General features: G+C 40.1%; 1 protein-coding gene across 1 annotated transcript in view; it reads left to right on the top strand.

Annotated features, from left to right (window-relative positions):
* malrd1 (MAM and LDL receptor class A domain containing 1) overlaps window positions 1-14,069 on the top strand; it is a 70,318-nt gene extending 56,249 nt beyond the window's left edge. The window contains exons 24-33 of the mRNA XM_051940462.1: window positions 3,544-3,701; window positions 5,176-5,377; window positions 5,884-6,162; window positions 7,181-7,306; window positions 8,652-8,718; window positions 11,616-11,707; window positions 11,829-11,925; window positions 12,027-12,078; window positions 13,305-13,412; window positions 13,502-14,069. Of these exons, the coding sequence (XP_051796422.1) occupies window positions 3,544-3,701; window positions 5,176-5,377; window positions 5,884-6,162; window positions 7,181-7,306; window positions 8,652-8,718; window positions 11,616-11,707; window positions 11,829-11,925; window positions 12,027-12,078; window positions 13,305-13,412; window positions 13,502-13,603 (1,283 nt within the window). The 3' untranslated portion in view covers window positions 13,604-14,069. The remainder of the gene's footprint in view (window positions 1-3,543; window positions 3,702-5,175; window positions 5,378-5,883; window positions 6,163-7,180; window positions 7,307-8,651; window positions 8,719-11,615; window positions 11,708-11,828; window positions 11,926-12,026; window positions 12,079-13,304; window positions 13,413-13,501) is intronic.
* Window positions 14,070-17,962: the final 3,893 nt, after the last annotated feature.

Below are 17,962 nucleotides of genomic sequence, written 5' to 3'. Positions count from 1 at the left end.
TCTCTCCCACATTTCACTCACTTGCTCAACCACTCTGACTCCATCCTTATACAGACATACTTTCTCCTTTCTATATCGCTTAAATGTAAAATAATCAGTTTTAGTTGCATTTCCTACAATGACTGATGCTCCTCACTCTTTTTGAGGTTGGCAGAGCAAATATGTTACACAGAAACATAAATATAAAACATTTTTAATATATATATCAGCCAAGTCGCAGAATGTTGATTTTTAACCCTCCTGTTGTCCTCATTTATGGGCACCAAAAATTTTGTTTCCTTGTCTGAAAAACAAAATTCAGCAAAAAAAATCCCCAAATTTCTGAAAATTTGCAAAACCTTCAGGAAGAAAACTCCAATGATTCCTTGAAAGTTTCCCTGAAAAGTTTTATTTTTAAAAAATCCCCCAAATTTGGCAAGAAAATTATTTTAAATGTTTTCAAACAATTAGTAAAAATCTTCAGAAAAAATCCTAAAAATATCTAAAATGATTACATATATATCGATAAAACTTCTAATATTGTCTTTAAGAACATTCACAAAAAAATCAAACAAAATCCAGCTTTTTGGGGGAATGTTTTCAAGAAACATTTTTAATATTCTTTTTCCACCAAAAAATGTTCAAAGATTTCCCAAAATGTTGAAAATGTGGACATCAGAAGTTTCACTGTGAAAATGTAGATTTTTTTCCACATTTTTAAACTTTTTTAAACAGGACAACACGAGGGTTAATGCATCTGCAAAATGATCACTGACAGCACATTTATGTTGTTACCCTGATCATGTCTGCTGTTAAATACAGTACCCACTTGTAGGCACAGCACGATGATTAAAATATTTCGTGGTTAAGCTCAGACACTCGCAGCATTTGCTTAATGTTGGGGAACCACCAGCGTCTTGGTTTAACATTGAAAAGTCAGCAGTAACTTGAAGCTGGAGACATGACTGCTTCATTTAAGAAACATTTCACCAAAACCACGATCCTCCCCAACCCTCAACCAAAGTGCTTTAGTCAGTTCAAACCAACCGTATGCCAGACTCAGAATGCAAACTCCAGTTTTAGGTGTCAAAGCCCTGCACTTTGACTGACCCACCATCGACCCTGACCACCTCCTTTCACCGATGCAGCGACGAACTTTGGTACAATTAGCATACAACCTGTGACGTCATAGTGAGACAACATACAGCTCTAATCCTGGACTAAGGGTCTTGCTTGTCCTCAAAACGCCCTGCTTGTGTTTGCTTTCTTGCTTGCTTTTCAGTGAAATATTAATAATGCTGTCAAGAAAGCCAATTTCTCCAAATTAAGAACAAACATCTTGTGCATCCACCTGACATCCTCCATGTTTTCAGCTCTCAGGCAGCTCAGTGCAGAGCCTTTGTAATTACAACCTGACAACCAGGAAATAGGAGCTTCCGACTGGCATGCGAAGGCAGGGTAAATAATACATCCTGATCAATGTCAGTCTGAGTCAAACTGAGCTTAACCGCATCGGACTTGTTGTTTGTCTTGTCTACAGCCATGCAGCTTTAACAAATTAAGAAATAATAGTGCCAAGGCTACAGTCACCCTCATCTATAAAAAAACAATTCAAAGCTTTGATTGCTGTATTGTCTTCTGTCTGTTGATGCTCCTTCCTTTGCAGTAAGGAATAACAACTGTTAATTAAGAACACATTGTTTTCAGCTTCTCTAAATTTGAGGGTTTGCTTCTGTCTCTGTTTTATATCATGGTGAAAGGAACATTTTCAGAGCCTGGAATGTTGAAGGCATCACATTTGGCACAAACAGATTGTGGAGCTCATCTTAACATTTTGAACTCCAAGCAGCTTCTGGAGTTGTTTTTTTTTTTATCCAGTCACATTTTCACTCAATGTGGGCCCATTTTTCAATGCAATATAAAGTCCTGTGCCTCTATCGAAACAGCAGAGTTTTGGCTCAAAATAGGAAAAATTCAAGAATGTTTTAAGTGCAACATAGTGCAAGTTAGAAAGCCCTAAATCATAACTTAAGGAAATAAAAGGTGAATTATTTGATTTTTTTTAAATAGCAAAAATGCAACATTTTCCAAGTTCCCACAGGTGTTACCAATAATAATAATAATAATAATAAAATACATATATATACTGTAGATATGTTTTTTTTCATTAATTCCATCTTTCCTTCTACTGTATCTGCTGTAAATTTCTGCCCAGTTTAGTCAAATAAAGTCACTGTGTTTTAGAGGTTTTTTGTCATGTGACTTTCTGTCAGCGCTAAGTCACTCATAGCTTCTCAGCTGCACCGATAAGAGCAGTTTTTTTTTTTATTTTTTATTGAATGTCTACTACTACTGCAACTACTTACTACTACTTATTTTTGGTAGATTTTGTGAGAAATGTAGAATGAAGTGATTTTGATGAAATATCACAATTTTAAGCTTAGATTTTCCTTTCAGAAAAACAGGTCAAGCAATGTTCAAGGACTGTTGAAAACTTGGAAATTCAATGATTCTTTCTGTTTATATAGTTTCAGGCTCTGTGAAATAATGTAGTTTGGGCTTTTTGTAAAGATGAAATGACTTTTTTCTTCTTGTTTTTTTCTGTTTCTGACTGAAGCAGGCATTGGTTTAGGTATAAATACAGTCCACTGATGAATTGCTTATTGCAACCCATGTTAGAATTCAGTTCTGATAACTTCACATCTAAAAGTTGCTCTAAAAGCATCTAAAGCAAATGTTTAATTACTTTGTGCTGTTCTGTGGTGATGCTGCAGAGCTGATGTTGGACTGGAGGTGTTTCATCTACACATACCTCGTCGACCATAAACTTGAAGATGATGCAGCGTTTTTTCGAGGGTGACAGTGCACTCAATTAACCTGCTGTCCCTCTCTGAGATGTAGCTGTAACTCCTCCTTGTATTGGCTGTCAGCGGGCTGCTGAGCCACTTCTGATTGGCCGGTTGAATTCATCGATCGGAGAGATGACTCTGGAATCTGGATCAATAAACTTTGTCATGTGGAACATACACATATCACAGCAATGAGCAAGGACAAAGCATGACTCTGCAGAAATCCTTTACTTTCTTCATCCGGTTATGTTACCATCAGAATGACAGAGCAACATGTGTTTGTGGGAAACAACTTTTATCTGAGTGACTGCACAGACTCTGCTTTGATTTATGTGTTTTGAGTCACAGAGGAAGGAACCAGTGTTGTGGGCGGGAGCAGGGTTTTGCTGCTCACTGTGGATTGTGATGCCCTTAAATCCCCTTTAACTCATGTGGAAAACTCCCACTTTTTTCTGGCGTTGCACAGATGCAGTCTCATCTCCAAGCCTAGCCGAGCCGAAGAAGCTCTCTGCTGCTTTTTCTGCTGCAGGCTACAACATTTCACAACAACCTTGCTCTGTCTGAATATCATGTATATTGGACCCAACAGAACAAAATTATTGGATTTTTTTTGCAGCTGAAGCTGTATGGCTAAGCAGGATTTCGCTCTGAAATGTTACTCATATCTTACGTAAATGTGCTACAAATGTAACGTTTACTGCGTTTATCTCCAAAGGCGGTGGAGGGAACTTCTTGTACATTCACTCTGCCACTCAGAGGGAGGGCGACGTTGCCATGGTGACCACCAGGAGTCCATTTCCTGCCAGTATCGGCCGGTGTCACCTGCGCTTCTGGTTCTTCATGCACGGCTCTGACAGGATGGGAACACTGAAGGTGACCCAATATCAGCCGCATTTCCATAAATGATTCAAAGTCTTTCTGTTCTTCAGGTTCTATCAGGCACTGAGCCTCCAAGGATGTTTTTGCTGTCATTTACCATCAGATGATCCATCACAATAAACCTGAAGGTCTTTTTTCAGAAATTTCTTTCTTGTTTTACTCAACAATCACCGCATTACAGTCTGCTTGCTGTCAATCATCTGTTACCCACAGGAGGGAATGAAAGTCTCCCTGCCAGCAAATAATCCATCAAAGCATGTCACCTTACAAACTTGATTATCATATCCATCTTTTCATGTCTTTTTTAGGTCTCTTTGTTCGTTGGGTTAATTTCAAAACAACAAACAACAAGCAAATGCTAAAAAAACACACCCTAATTAGAAAGAGAAGACAAGGCTCTCAGAACTGATGTGCAATATACACTAATTTAAATGATGTCAAAAGTACACATTGTAATTGCAGAACTGTATAAAATGAATTATTTCTGCAATCAGACTTTGTTATATATTTTTTATGCACATAAATATACTTTAAAGGGTGCAATCATTCAAGAATGGTAAATAAAGCTACTCAAACAGCAGCTAGCTACTGTTTGTTAAACTAAAATTCAAGTACAAGTAATGACAATAAAGTCAAAAATCAGCCTGTAAAAAATGAAGGAGAATTAGTTTGACATGATGAGTAGAATGTGCATATTTGAAAAGGTATGAACAAGTAATGTGCTTAAGTACAATCTATGGTCTGCATACTTTGCTTGATAACTTCCATTTTGTGCTACTTTACTTGAAACGTCTGCTCCACTACAATTCATATGTGCAAAAATATCGTTTTTTTAACTGTATTTATCTGACTAATATAATTGTGGGGTACTTTCCAGATAAATACTTTACCTACTAAATATAATCAACTTTTGAAATATGATACCTTATGGGAGATTAAACTACCCAGCAACATGTAAAGTAGTTAGATATCAGCAACATCAGCTCCATTTCAACCACTTACCGCACCGAAAAGCTACTGAGGTGTAAGTGCTTTTAGTACGCACAAATAGTATCATGGTAATTGATAATATGACACTCCGAAAGGGCTAATTCAGATGATAAGTACTTTTACTGTTGATAAAGTCAGCACGTTTACGTTATAACTAGCTCAGGAAATGGGCCCATATGCACAACTTGGAGAAAGGCAGATAAAGGTCTGGCTGTAGTTTACCGAAGAAATCAGGCAAAAAAAAGAAGCTCCATGTTAGCAAGCAGAGGTAAAATGTGTGATCAAATGATGTGTTGTAACACCATAGCAAACTGTAACGTTGGTCTGTGGAGAGTTTGTGCGTTTGTGTCCTTTTCAGACCAAAATAAATTTCATTAATAACAAATACCACTCAAAACTAACAAATAATTACTGTCTCGCTCAATTTAGTGCACAGCATCATTTGGAAATGTCGTTTTATGTCACGTGAACTCTTCAGGTCTACACCGTTGGATCCAGCGGTACCCGTCTGCAGATGTGGGCAGCCACTGGAAACCATGGCAACCAGTGGACATATGCCAATGTCATCCTGTCCAACCCGACACCTTTCAAAGTGACATTCCAGGCAGAGGTGGGAGGAGACATGTGGACTGACATCGCCCTGGATGACATCTCCTTCACCACAGATTGCATGTTTGGAGGTAGTTTCCATTGTGTTTCTTTTTTTTCCCCACATTTCCTGCCCCTCCTGCACCGTCCTCATTTTTCATTTCATTTCCTCCAGTTTTCACCTTCTCCCATTTCCTCTTTTTTTCCATATTTTCTCTCCTCCAACATCCGCGCTCTGCTCCTCAGTTTCCGTGTGACTTGTGTGGACCCTCGGGGAGAGTGTAGTGAGCTAATGGAGCCTGTTGCCCCGTAGGTCCATATAAATTCACTGTGGAGACGAGTCAACGCCGGGGGATGGCACAGAGGGCTTCGGGGAGCAAAAGCAATTACATTTATGTTGTGTTGTTTCCTCACCCCCACCTTCTCACTCTGCCTTTACCCCTAAACTGCTTCTTCAGCTGACTTTCTGGAGAAGCTTGTGATCTTGAAAACACCGTTAGCATACTTTTCTGCTTTTTCACCTTGTACACCCATCTCCAAACAGTTCTCTGACATTGAACCATCTTCACTAAAAAGGGCTTCTTTTTTTAAATCTCAGGACCAGTTACTCCACAGCCTCTGACCTGTGGTGCGGACCAGTTCCAGTGCTTGCACTCTTTTCATTGCATCCCCCAGAGCTGGAGGTGTGACGGGGAACTGGACTGTCCTGATCGGTCTGATGAAGAGCACTGCCCGGCCTTGGTACCCGGAACTCTTCCTCCTCAGGACGCCTGTCCGACTGGATATTTTCAGTGTTCAGACCTCCGCTGCCTCCCTTCCATCCTGCGCTGCGACAGAGTCCTTGACTGCCCAGATGGAGAGGATGAGTACAGCTGCCGTGAGTTAGCTCATGTGTTTTTGTCATTAAGAATAGTTAGCTGGAAACGGGCCTTGCAGTTCTGGGGAAAGAATAAACATGCTCTGAGTTTCCCCCATGCTTAAACCACTTCGCTTGAAGTAAATAGTACAAATATGTGATCCAGTAAAGGATAGATGTATTATCCTGTATGAAAGCTTGTCAGTGACCGAGCTAAATAACTCAAAAATTCAACACCATCGTCTCTTTCCAAAAGCATAATGGTTACTTGTGGATAATCCACAGACCTCATGGTGAACTGCTTTCACTGGAACTATTTTCCACTGGAGAAGTAGTTCCTATAAAAACTGTTGACAGCATGTGATGTTGATTATCCAAAGCAGCAACGGCACTGTTTCCGAAAAGACAACATGGCTGCTGTTGCGGAGGCAGTAAAATCAGATATGAAACCAGTTTTTGCATAAGTGGAGACATTTGACTTGAAGCTGTGTTTAGTTGCCAGTTTGTGTCCTTGTATTTGAAATGAACCAAATTTACTCCAAGTTTGTCTCGAACCATATTTCACCATTTTCTCTGTCTACTGTGTTAGATTTCTTCACTCTCTTCATGTTTTTTGTCTTTTACATCTGCTCTTAATCCCAGTAGTTAAAATATGACAACTGTATTGCTCTATTTATTTTGTGTGTTAAATTTATTTTCATTTTAGTCGGCGTTTGTTGTTTTAAAATGTGCTCCTTAAATAAACTCGATGTTCTCGTGTCCTTGATTGAAAACAGCAGGTTTGTGGAGCCTGGCAGTACGATGATTTTTCTGAGCAGCATGGAGGCAAAAGCTGAACTGTTTGAATTTTGGTGAAACAAGCTGCACAATGTTTACTTGCAAAACTCTAAACATGACAAGAGTAATGTGCAGTAGGAAAACTGAAGAAGCAAACACAGATTATGTCACAGACTTTGATCAAAGTATAAAAGCGGACAGCGCTGATGTTGCTCTCATCGGTGAATTCACCCCTCTTCATGTTTCCTCATTTTTCCACCAGCTCTGATGCAGTGTGAGCTGGGAGAACTGGTGTGTGAAAACTCGCCTGCTTGTATCCCACTTCAGAAGCGTTGTGATCACTCTGCCGACTGCCTGCCTTTCCACCCAGATGAGTCCGGCTGCGATGGTAACATGCTTTTACTAACCTTACCAACACTCCAAAGTCTGACTACTTCTACTTCCACCACCAAAACACCACACCTAATGTGCTTTGATTATGTATTTCTCCATATTTTTCCACTTCCGTTAGTGACTACATGTTTTGATTTAGCTTCTTTCAAAGCTTTGACGTCAATCATTGTGACATTTAGCTCAAATATGGCGTTACATCACAGAAAAAAGCCCTTAAATCTGAATGACACATTGTATTTCTTTAATCCGTTTGTTCACAAAAAATACGATGTAAAAAAAAAAATAGAATCTAACTTTTACATTTATTTTCCACATTTCTTTGTTCTTCCCTACATAATGCTCTCATGAGTCACCAGTCATTTTCAACTCAAGTGTTGCCAAAACTTCACTCCTATTTGCCCGTTTCCAGTCTTAAGCAGCGACTCTCGGGACATTTTGGGGTCTGGCTGTTTAGTCTTCAAAGCACACCTCACAGGTCACAGTGAGCTGCCAAAATCCAATCCCTATAAACCTCTGCTTTCCTGCATTTTAAGAAACAAGACCAAACCTCCCATTTAGCCTGTGTTCACTGCCAAGACGTAGTCGCTTTATCAAGGACGGAACAGAACTTTAGGCTTTCCATAATAGTGTTTCAGACATGATGATTATTTAACAGCAAACCCTGATAACCGTCAACTAACTTATGAAGGCAGGAACACACATCATCTGGTGTATTGTGTGGAAGAAAAAAAAGTGGTTTAATCAACAGTATGGCCCAGAAGTCGTAGGTAGATGTATAGATTCTTATCCATGCGGTACTATCTTCAAATTCATTCTCCAGTTTGATAACAAGCCTAAACCTGCAACCAGAGATGTAAAGAACAAGAAGTCCTGCAACAGATGGTAGGACCCCTACAGAGCTGTGATCTTAACACCATGGAGTCAGTCTGAGGTTACATGAAGACACAGGAAACACATCAAGAATTATCTTGACTTTTCCAAAATGTTCGGAACAACCTACTTTCCAAGTACCTTGAAAAACTGACTCAAGTGTGCCTGGGAGAACCTGCACTTTTTATGACACAGCTTTACTTTTGAAAGCATCCTCATTTTATTTAGTGCACTAAACCTCTTTCACAGCACTCCACATGCTCTCTGTAGAGGTTAATGGAAGACACTCAACGGTGCGCTGTTTCCCCTCAACAACATAATGCATCTGTTCCTCGTCAGGTGAAGAGAAAAATGGCTGCTAGTGACAGAGAGAAAGAGAGCATAGAGAAAGGAAGATGCATTCAAAGAAATTATTTTTGGTGGGTTTTTTTATATTTGATAGTTGTTACTTTCTTTTTCTTCATTTGCAGATTGTCCTCCAATGTACTGCCTGAATCAGGGCACATGTGTGGCAGAGAAAAACGGTCCTGTTTGCATGTAAGCTGAATTTCACCGACACAAACATGCATTTCTAAGCAGAGCTATGCACACACACACATTCATAAACAAGAACAAAGATAGGTATCATGTCTGCTCTCTCTCAATTTCTCTCTCCTCCTCCCTTCCTTAATCTCTCTGTGAGAGATTTAAAACATGGAAATCCCATCAGTCTTGTTTCTTGCCATGGAAAAGACACGCTCCGCGAAGCATGTGGGAATCTGCTTATCCCCTGCAGATTAAACAGGGGTTGTGCCTTCATTTATCCACCAGCATAGTGATTCCTGGGAATGTCTGATGGATTCTCCTGGTCAATATTTAAACACGGCCTCGGCTACCAGTGGTCCTAGCGGGTAGGCCACAGAAAACTCATTCATTTATTCATTTAGTCGAGACAGGCGCTACTCTCACTCGGTTGGAGATTTTATATGAAGCTCATGAATCTGCTTCATCAGCGTGGAATGTGTGCAGTGAAGTATTGTTCATTAAAAAGAATAAGAATGCAATTATAAGACTTGCTGCTGGATCTGCTGACATCATTACGCACCAGTGAATCCTCTCTGAGACATGCACATTTCTCTCTTCTTGTGCATGAGGATTCAACTCTGCAAAAAAAAAAAAAAAAAAAATGGATATGAAATGTGCAGCAGGTGAGATCCGTGTTCTCTAAAGTCACATTGTTAACTGCACGGCGTGTCGACAGTGCAATCAGTGTCACGCTGTTGTAAATGCAACACATCGGGGTTTGTCTGCTTCATCTTCCATATCTGTCTGCAAATCAATTGTCCTGTGAAACCCCAATGAGAAACCACAGTTTTGTTGACATTCGTTTCCTGTGCAGTTGGTCAAATCGCTTTATTTTAAACCATAACTGCCACAAACCTCAGACTTTCAACAGCAGAACTAACTTAATCCAACTTACAAACACGTCTTGTCCATCTGAGCCTTATGTGTAAGGTGCCAAACCTAGGAGAAGTGCTGATGTCAGTTTGCAGGGTAGACAGCAAATACAGAATATATATGTACCTGCAGACACCCTTTTAGATGCCGGTGTGGCCGTTACTATTCAGTGCCTTTACGACTTACAACAAGCTGCCTGCCAAAGACATGTCAGCAGCGTGTCTCTAATTTATCTGCCAGAGCTCAGCCTGCCAGATGCTGTCAGTCAAACACAGATACCAACATGTCTAAAGAGGGCATTTCTTATATTTCCCCAGAGAGACTTTCTTTCTTTTAATGATAAAAAAAAATTGTTGACAAGAAATTATTTTTGCCTGCTTTTTGTCAGAGATGCTGCCTCTCCCTCATGCCCTCATTCTCTCAGTCTTGTGTTTGATTCCTCTTCCTATTCATCCCCCTGTCCAACACTCCCCACTGAAGCTCCACCGCCGCCGCTGCCTCCTCTCATTATGTAACAGGACTTTACCACCGTCATTCACTGCTCAGTGTGGTATGGAGCTCCAGTAGCTGTTGCAGCGTAGATAACAGCCCCGAGGCCAGCACTGGGAGGGCACCTCTGGCTCTGTATTTGAATCACGTCCCTGCACTCTGCTGAGCCGGGTCTCACCGGGGATCCGGGCCAGGAACAGCCCACTGCCGTGGCCAGACTGTCACACAGAACGTACGCTGACCCCCTCCGAATGATAATGACACAGCCTGGCTTCGCTGAGAGCTGTGTGTTTCGCATTAGAAGGTCAATGTTGCTCAGAAATCGAGCTGATACTGAACAGATGTTGACTTGGAGGAGACTTTGGGAGAAGAGGAAGCTGCTTTCCCAGAGATGCAGCTCACCAAACCAGCCAAACTATTTGTAAATTACTCTGTATTTTCCTGCTGGATTTCTGGTGGATAAATCTTAAACCATTTGCCAAAATAGAAATGGTGTGCACATGTTTGATGGACATTGTGTTATTTTCTTTATCTTATTATCTTACTTCAATCATTTTGCTTCACGTTTGTCATTTTGTTCTTTATAAATTATCACCATAAGGGGTTTCCTATGTTTTCTTCACAAATGTAGAATATGTTGTGGTTTTTAAGGCTCAGTAATTTCAGAAAACAGGTGGGTGATGATTCCTGCTTAAGTTTTTCTGAAACTGGAGTAAATAGCACATTTGTTGGTTGCTGTCTTCAAATATACATTATTCCAAATTTCCAGCTTTATTCAGTATTTCTGACAGCTGGACATGACTGTGAGATTGACTCAAGATAAACTACAGTGCCTGTGGTTCGTTGGTGTGTTTTCAAAAGTTTACGGACACAAATGGAGCTCAAAGTGGTTTAGAAATAAGAGCAGAAGCCTGTTCTTATATCAGTTCGTACTTTAGGATTGTTTCGAGTTCCTAAAGTAAATTAATTATAGCTCAAACTCAGGATAAGTCAGAGTTGTGCCTTAATTGGAGTTTCTCACCTGGTCAGAAAGCAAAGATTTTACCACTGACTGTCTGGAGAGCTGCCATCTTATTAGACATAATTAACTGGACAGTCCAAAAATGAAAGTTTACAGCAGGTCTGCTTAAATAAATAGTAACTTAAATAAATTACACGGTGATTTCATGTAATGAAAAATAACTGCATGACCTAGAACTGACCTTTATGGAACTGCTTTTTGCCTGAATTGATGTATTGGGTTCATTAATCCTTGCTTTTCTTAGTGTGCTTTTTGTAGCGTGCTTTGTAGAACAAGCAGGCTGCAAATTTTCTTGTTACTTGTCTTTTTGTAAGATTTGTTAAGAATAAGACAAATACTGGCACCGGATGTATGCTGTGATGTAGTGTGGAATGTAAGCCATTTTTGCATTTGAAAGGTGCAAATAAAGTTAGATTGTTTTGCTACAGCACTTTGTCTCAGCATCCATTTCACATCTTTTTGACACTTTTTTTGTATCTGATTGCAGGTGTAATCCAGGATGGACAGGAAACCGTTGCCATGTGAGGAAGAAACCTCCCCTCTCCACTTCATCACCCACACCAGAGGACACAGAGCTGGGTAATCAAGAAACACACCTCCCCACTCACCTCTGTTAAACCAAACTTAATTACCGTATCCTGCGTACCCTGTTAATGTCTCAGCGGTTCCAGTGAGGATTAAACGCCTCCTTCTTGTTTAGATGCTGTGTATGCTGGCATCGGTATCGGCTTGCTGCTGCTCGTACTCGTACTCGCTGTGTGTTTTCTGGCTTTATTCAAGAACAAATGCCGCCAAACGTGAGGTTTATCTGCAGTATTACTGTCACTGTTGCTCAATATTATGATCCTGATGTTGTTCACGATGAAGGTGATGATGAGTGTGTTTGCTGGCTCCACAGAAAACCTCGTGTGATGGTGATGGATAACCTACACTCTGACTGGAGAGCACAGGTCAGCTCACAGAAATGTCCAATCAATCATCAGTAAATCCATTTTGAGTAACATTTGGTTTCCAGGCTATACAAATCTCATTTTTCTACCATTCGGAACGCATTTATTCAATTATTGGATTTAACATAAGAGGAGGTCAGAAGGTGACTGCCAAGCCTCTCTGCTAAATTAGATTTTTGATTTAAGATTATTGATTTTGCCCTTAATGCACGCCTCTGCAACTTTGTGTTTCTTCGAGTGTCACATATACACACTGTGGTGTATGTACAGTCGTATACAACCACATAATCTGATCAAATACAGCAGCACAAAGCCAAAAATAACCGGTTCAATCAGTCGTTTTTCTGCCGCTGCCAGAACAAAAAGGTCACATGATGAGAGGCTGCACACCAGATTGCATTACGTTGCACAGGTGCTCCTATTATTTCCGCCCACCGTGTGCTTTGTTTCCCGTAATTTCCGCCGTTATTCGTGCCATCAGTGAGAAAGATCCCGGCACAGGAGATGATACGGTCGCAGCTCTTCCATTTGGGTAATGACTCTTGTGTGTGTGCCTGCTGGAGTGTGTGTCAAAAAGAAAAAAAATGGCAAAATGAGTGAGATGCATGTCTGAGCACACGCACACATTTTTATGTTCATGGGCGTATCATCGAGTAATAAACACGAGAGGGCTGAGGGGAGCCACAACTGTCACGACTCTGATGAGGGAAATTATTACAAATTTCATGGTGGAACGTGTGTATGTGTGTGTGTTTTGTACTGATGAAACGCGGACACATGACATTACACATGTTCTTTTATAAAAGCAAATATGAAACCTTTATGTTTTCTTAATGCCAACAATTAAAATCAAATTATGCTTCTGTGATATACTGCATACACACAGAGCACTTCAATGCATTCCAGTTTATTCTATATCTATTTTGGCATGTCTGTACATGTTCGCATTCATGTGGCTGCCACAGCTATAAATAGAGAGCTGTAGGTGTGAAGTGGTATCTCCATGACATAGACAGATCCGCTTCGCCACTTGCTTTGCAGATGAGCGGAAACGGTGTGCGATTATTCCACCTCCAGAAGATGATGAAATGCTTTATGGAGGTTAGAGGCGTAATTATGGACGCATAACAGGTCAACTGGTTTTAATTGCGTCTGCATTTCACGCGCTCCCACACATTAAGGCGCATCTCATTTTAAACCTGTGTACATGCTTTTCTTTCCTCCAGGGCCCGTCCCTGGATGAAAGGTTATGCCGTTGTCCTGGCGTTAACCCCAGCAGGAGTGATGGTCGTGGTCTTCCCATTAGTGTCTACCCATGGAGGCGGGAGGTGGAGGTGAGGCGTCTGTGCCGGCCTTTACTCTAATTATCTGTGCAGAAGTCAGTGATGTGATGTATGCCTGTTTTGTGTGTATTTGTCCACAGCATGGTTCGAACTGGAAAGATGCCAAGCTGTCCTTCTCCAACCCTTTGTACAAATACCCCCCTGATGGTAATGGTGCTGACTGCAACAGCTCTGAAGCATAAAAACAATGGATTTTATCAAAGATTTTGGCATTTTGCCTTTGTTTAGATAGCGTAGTATAGATAGACAGTACATGAAGGGAACGAGAGCAGGGGAATGATAAGTTGACAGTGGTCTGGCTGGCCAGGAATCGTACTTTGTGTGTTGAGCCTGCAGTCAATCAGGTTTAAATGATGTCTCGACCTGCTGCTGAGGTCCCAGTCTGAGTGGAAAATATAAAGAGTGAAGTTCAGATATTTTGCAAGAAGCTTTTCAAAGGCAGTTCTGAGCGGTAGCTACATTTTTTAATTGGCTTGGTGTGGTATTCCCCACTCGACCTGCAGAAGAACCGATGATCATTGAATCCGAATTTTATGTATAAATACCAATAAATTAAGTAATAAAGCACTCAAAAGTTCTGTGTGCAACTTCTCAGATCCACAGGATGTCACAAAAGTCATCATTAAAATGAACATCGGTCAAACGTTCTCCCTGTCGTCATGTTTCATTTACAACCATAAAGGTTGCATACACAAGAGCAAACAAAAAATAATCCAGCCTCAGCCTGTGAACGGACCATGGAAAACAGACACATTAGGAGTCGAATAGAATGGATTGAAGTGTCGCAGTAGTGACACTATGGTACCTGTTAATTGGAGCGTTTTTTGATGTGAGGGACTGCACTGCTTCACAACACTGGATACCTGATGGGTCTACAGCTCGGCAGTGTATGATTGAGTTACTTTTCAACAGGAATCAGAACAGGATTCACCCCGTTACGATTGCACAAAAATTGTCTGCACCTGATTGGATTATGCTTCACTTGGTGCTCCTGGATTTAAAACTGGACCGACGTAGCTGCTCGCTTGGATGCTCTCTTTAACTGTGTTCCTGACAACATTTGAGGCGAGAAATAACCCACACAGTTATTGAATCTCTCCTCATTTTAGATCAACAACCATCATTTAAAAAGTTTTTCAAGAAGTTTCGTGACACATCACACTCGACGCTCCTTGCATCATTTGCATTAAGTAGCCGAGACCTCATCTTGATGCAAATGAGAAGAGGGCAACGCAATGCCCCATCTCTTGAAGTGTTGAAGTGAAGGATGCTGTGGACATGAACCACCACGCTGAAATGAAATAAAATCAATATACATAAATTAGGTTTAAATGGAGTGGGACTTCACCAACAGTTTCAAAGGGAGGGGCTCACATGCACTAACATGCATGAGTGGCTGAACCAGCTGCCCAAACTTAGAGCAGAGTGGTTCAGATTACACCCACAGAGGGAGTGTGACTGTGTTTATGTATGATAGGAACAGTAACGTCGATTTAACTGCAGGAGCTCTGCCCTGCGCGGCACTATGTTGCTTTCTTTTTGAGATTTAGAAGAGAAGATCAAAACCACTCTCATATTTGTCTGGTAAATATAAGCTCAAGATGGTGAGCTCAGTAAGATGCAAGACTGGACACAGGAGAAACAGCCAGACTGTAGCAACATCTGCCGACTATTACCTCTCCAACTCACTAAGTAACACATTATGTCTTGCTTAATTTGTACAAAATATTTAAAAAATGCCAAGCTGCAGTTTTATGGGTCGTGTTTCTTTACCAAGAGCAGTAAACTCTTGAATCTATATGGTGACTTTTTGCTGGCTGTGGCAAATGTGGCATCGATCTTCTCACTAAATTCTTGGCAAGAAAACAAATAAATGTAGTCCGCTGACTCTGGCAATTTTTTTTTAAGTATAATTTTTAAATACTTTAAAAAAAAGAGAAAGTCAAATATCATTAGGGCATTAGAACAAATCCAACAAATAACATTTTGGACACTTGATGCAGCCACTGTGGCAGTGTATTAACTAAGCGCTACAAGAGTCTTTCTATTTGTGGCGCCTTGTGAATGGTGATTAAAGGTTTTCTTCAGTGCTGGCAAAAGCAGAAAACATCCAGTTTGCCGAATTGAAATGCTCCGCTGAACACACAGAGCCTCCAAATAGAGTCCTGACTTCATTAGTGATCCACTTTAATCCTCGCAAGTGCAAATAAAATAGTTTGCCCCTGTTTTATTTGCAAATTAAAATCCATTACAAGTTGGCGTCCTTCGGCTGCTATGTGTGTCGTATGAACCGACTCTCTGTATCACACAGCACACAGCAGATGGATCATAAACAGCATAGTTAAACCTATCTGTTGTAAATTTCACAAGTGTTCAGTTATGGCTCTTTTTAGGTGTGTCATTATAAATAGTCCTCTCATATTTGACAGTCAGCAGGCCGTATAGTGTCCAGCGATTATGCTAAACGGAGCATGTAGGCAGCTTAATTCAGTGTCAGGCTGTCATTTCTTTCTTGCAATGAGACACATGATAAAAAATAAATGCATTTTTGTTTAATTTACTCCAAAATTTTATTCTAAAATTGCAATATATGCTGATCCTAGCTTCATATCTGCTTTATAGACACAGAAGTGGAATCAATTTCCTCATCAAACTCTCAGCAGAAAGCGTATAAACTATTTTCTGAAAATCGTAATAGTCTAATATCCAATGTTTACTGAGAAATTTGCCCTCACTCTGTCATGGCTACAGACCTATTAAACATTAACAGGACAAAAACATTGATTTCTTTCAAACCTGCTTTTGTTATTTATTTTTTTTAATATTGCAGTACCTCTGGCTTTTATATGGAGTTAGAGTGGTGATGCACACTTCTAAAGCCGCTGCAGTCTCCATCCCATTTATAATAAATGTCAGATAAATGTGTCGGTTGCATCCTCTGAGTGCTCTGAGCCGTGCACTTAGTCAAAAGCCATCAGGAAATGCTCCCACCCCTTCATATTGTTGCACGCTATGAATCTTTAATTTTTAGACTTTGACCACAACCTCCAGTGTCATTGCTGTTTAGCCTTGTTCTCCATCACTGAAGGGTCTTTGGCTGGATTCTGGGTCAGAGATTTATCAGAGGGCCACAGGATCAATTTCAGCCTCAGAGCAGCTCCTCTGTTTTATTGTTTGTGCCCTTGCCTTACACTGGCTCACTGGCTTTTGTCTGCCTCTTGGTTGTGCCCTTCAAAGCCCAAGAGCAGTAACTCCAAATTTGCTCTAAACTGAGGTAAGATGGGACTTTATTTCTTCAGTTGACCAAATAAACAATGTTGAATTTCCATTAAACAGCTATAAAATGGTCACAGATAGTTGTGTATCTAGCCAAAACTAATGCTAAATACACTTGCTAATTTTTCCTGTAACTTTTTTTTAATTAAATGAGGGAATGGGTCAATGTGTTCTTTCATGTACTTTAATGAGTTGACAGTTAAATTCAATCATAGTGAGGGGAAAGCCAAACCTCTGCTAAAGCTAACTAGCTCAGCGCAGTAGTCATAACCATCAGCTTTTGGCTAGTTTGCAGAATTCATAAAATGTTAATTGTTGAAATAAATCTCTTGTAATAATGAAAAGCGTACTGAGAAATCATTGTGACACAACAAATGTCAAAATTTCAGTGAAAATTGTCAAGCAGGAGAGAGAAGTGGGAGCTAGCTGGGAAGAACGCCACAGCTAGCCTTAGCTACCAAAGACTAAAGGTAAATGCACTTGCACTTTAAACAATTTGGTGCAGTTAGGACCTTATATTACATGTTTACATGCATTACATTTGTTAGCACAATGCATTTATACTATTTATACTTTTAATATTTCAATAAATTCCATTATTTTAAACATAGAGGAATATGTATTTGTTGTTCCAACATACAGCATCTCTACAACAGAATGAACTAATTATACACTAAATTGGAAAAGATTTTGTGCCTGTTCCAAGCATTATAAACTAAGGAGTGAGTCCCCCATTTGCGTCACATATCTGTGACACACAGAGTTAATGAGGTTGTAAATGCTGCTCTTTGAATGTTGTTCCACTCTTGCTGAAGGGTTTGGCAAAGCTTGGCTGACATTTTGGGGAACTTTTGAGACCTTGTGTTGTTGGACACATCCATCTAAACCATCATGTGGCAGATTGTTTGTTATGCCGTACTGTCTGAAACAATTTCTTAAACGACAAATAGTGGAGTTGTGGACATTTAATTGTTGATAAATTTGTTCATGACTTTAGCATTTGCACAGAGTTGCAAGATATATATTTATACTGATTGTAACTATGATATTGTAGCTATAGATGAGAGAAGTTGTCGATGTTTAACTGAAGATTGCAGAGTACTGTATTTACATTTTCAGATGTCATATGTCAACACAAATGTAAGATTTACTTTTCTACACATTTTTCAGTTTCACCATCGACTCTGCCTTTGAAAAGGGAGAAGTCAGTTTAATCCATTTATGTTTTTTTAATTAATATAAATTGATTATTAACTCAAATACTA

The sequence above is a fragment of the Acanthochromis polyacanthus genome, chromosome 20 (assembly GCF_021347895.1).
Source record: "Acanthochromis polyacanthus isolate Apoly-LR-REF ecotype Palm Island chromosome 20, KAUST_Apoly_ChrSc, whole genome shotgun sequence".
Taxonomy (NCBI): domain Eukaryota; kingdom Metazoa; phylum Chordata; class Actinopteri; family Pomacentridae; genus Acanthochromis; species Acanthochromis polyacanthus.
The sequence above is the reverse complement of the archived record's forward strand: the minus strand, read 5'-3'. Positions and strand labels throughout refer to the sequence as shown.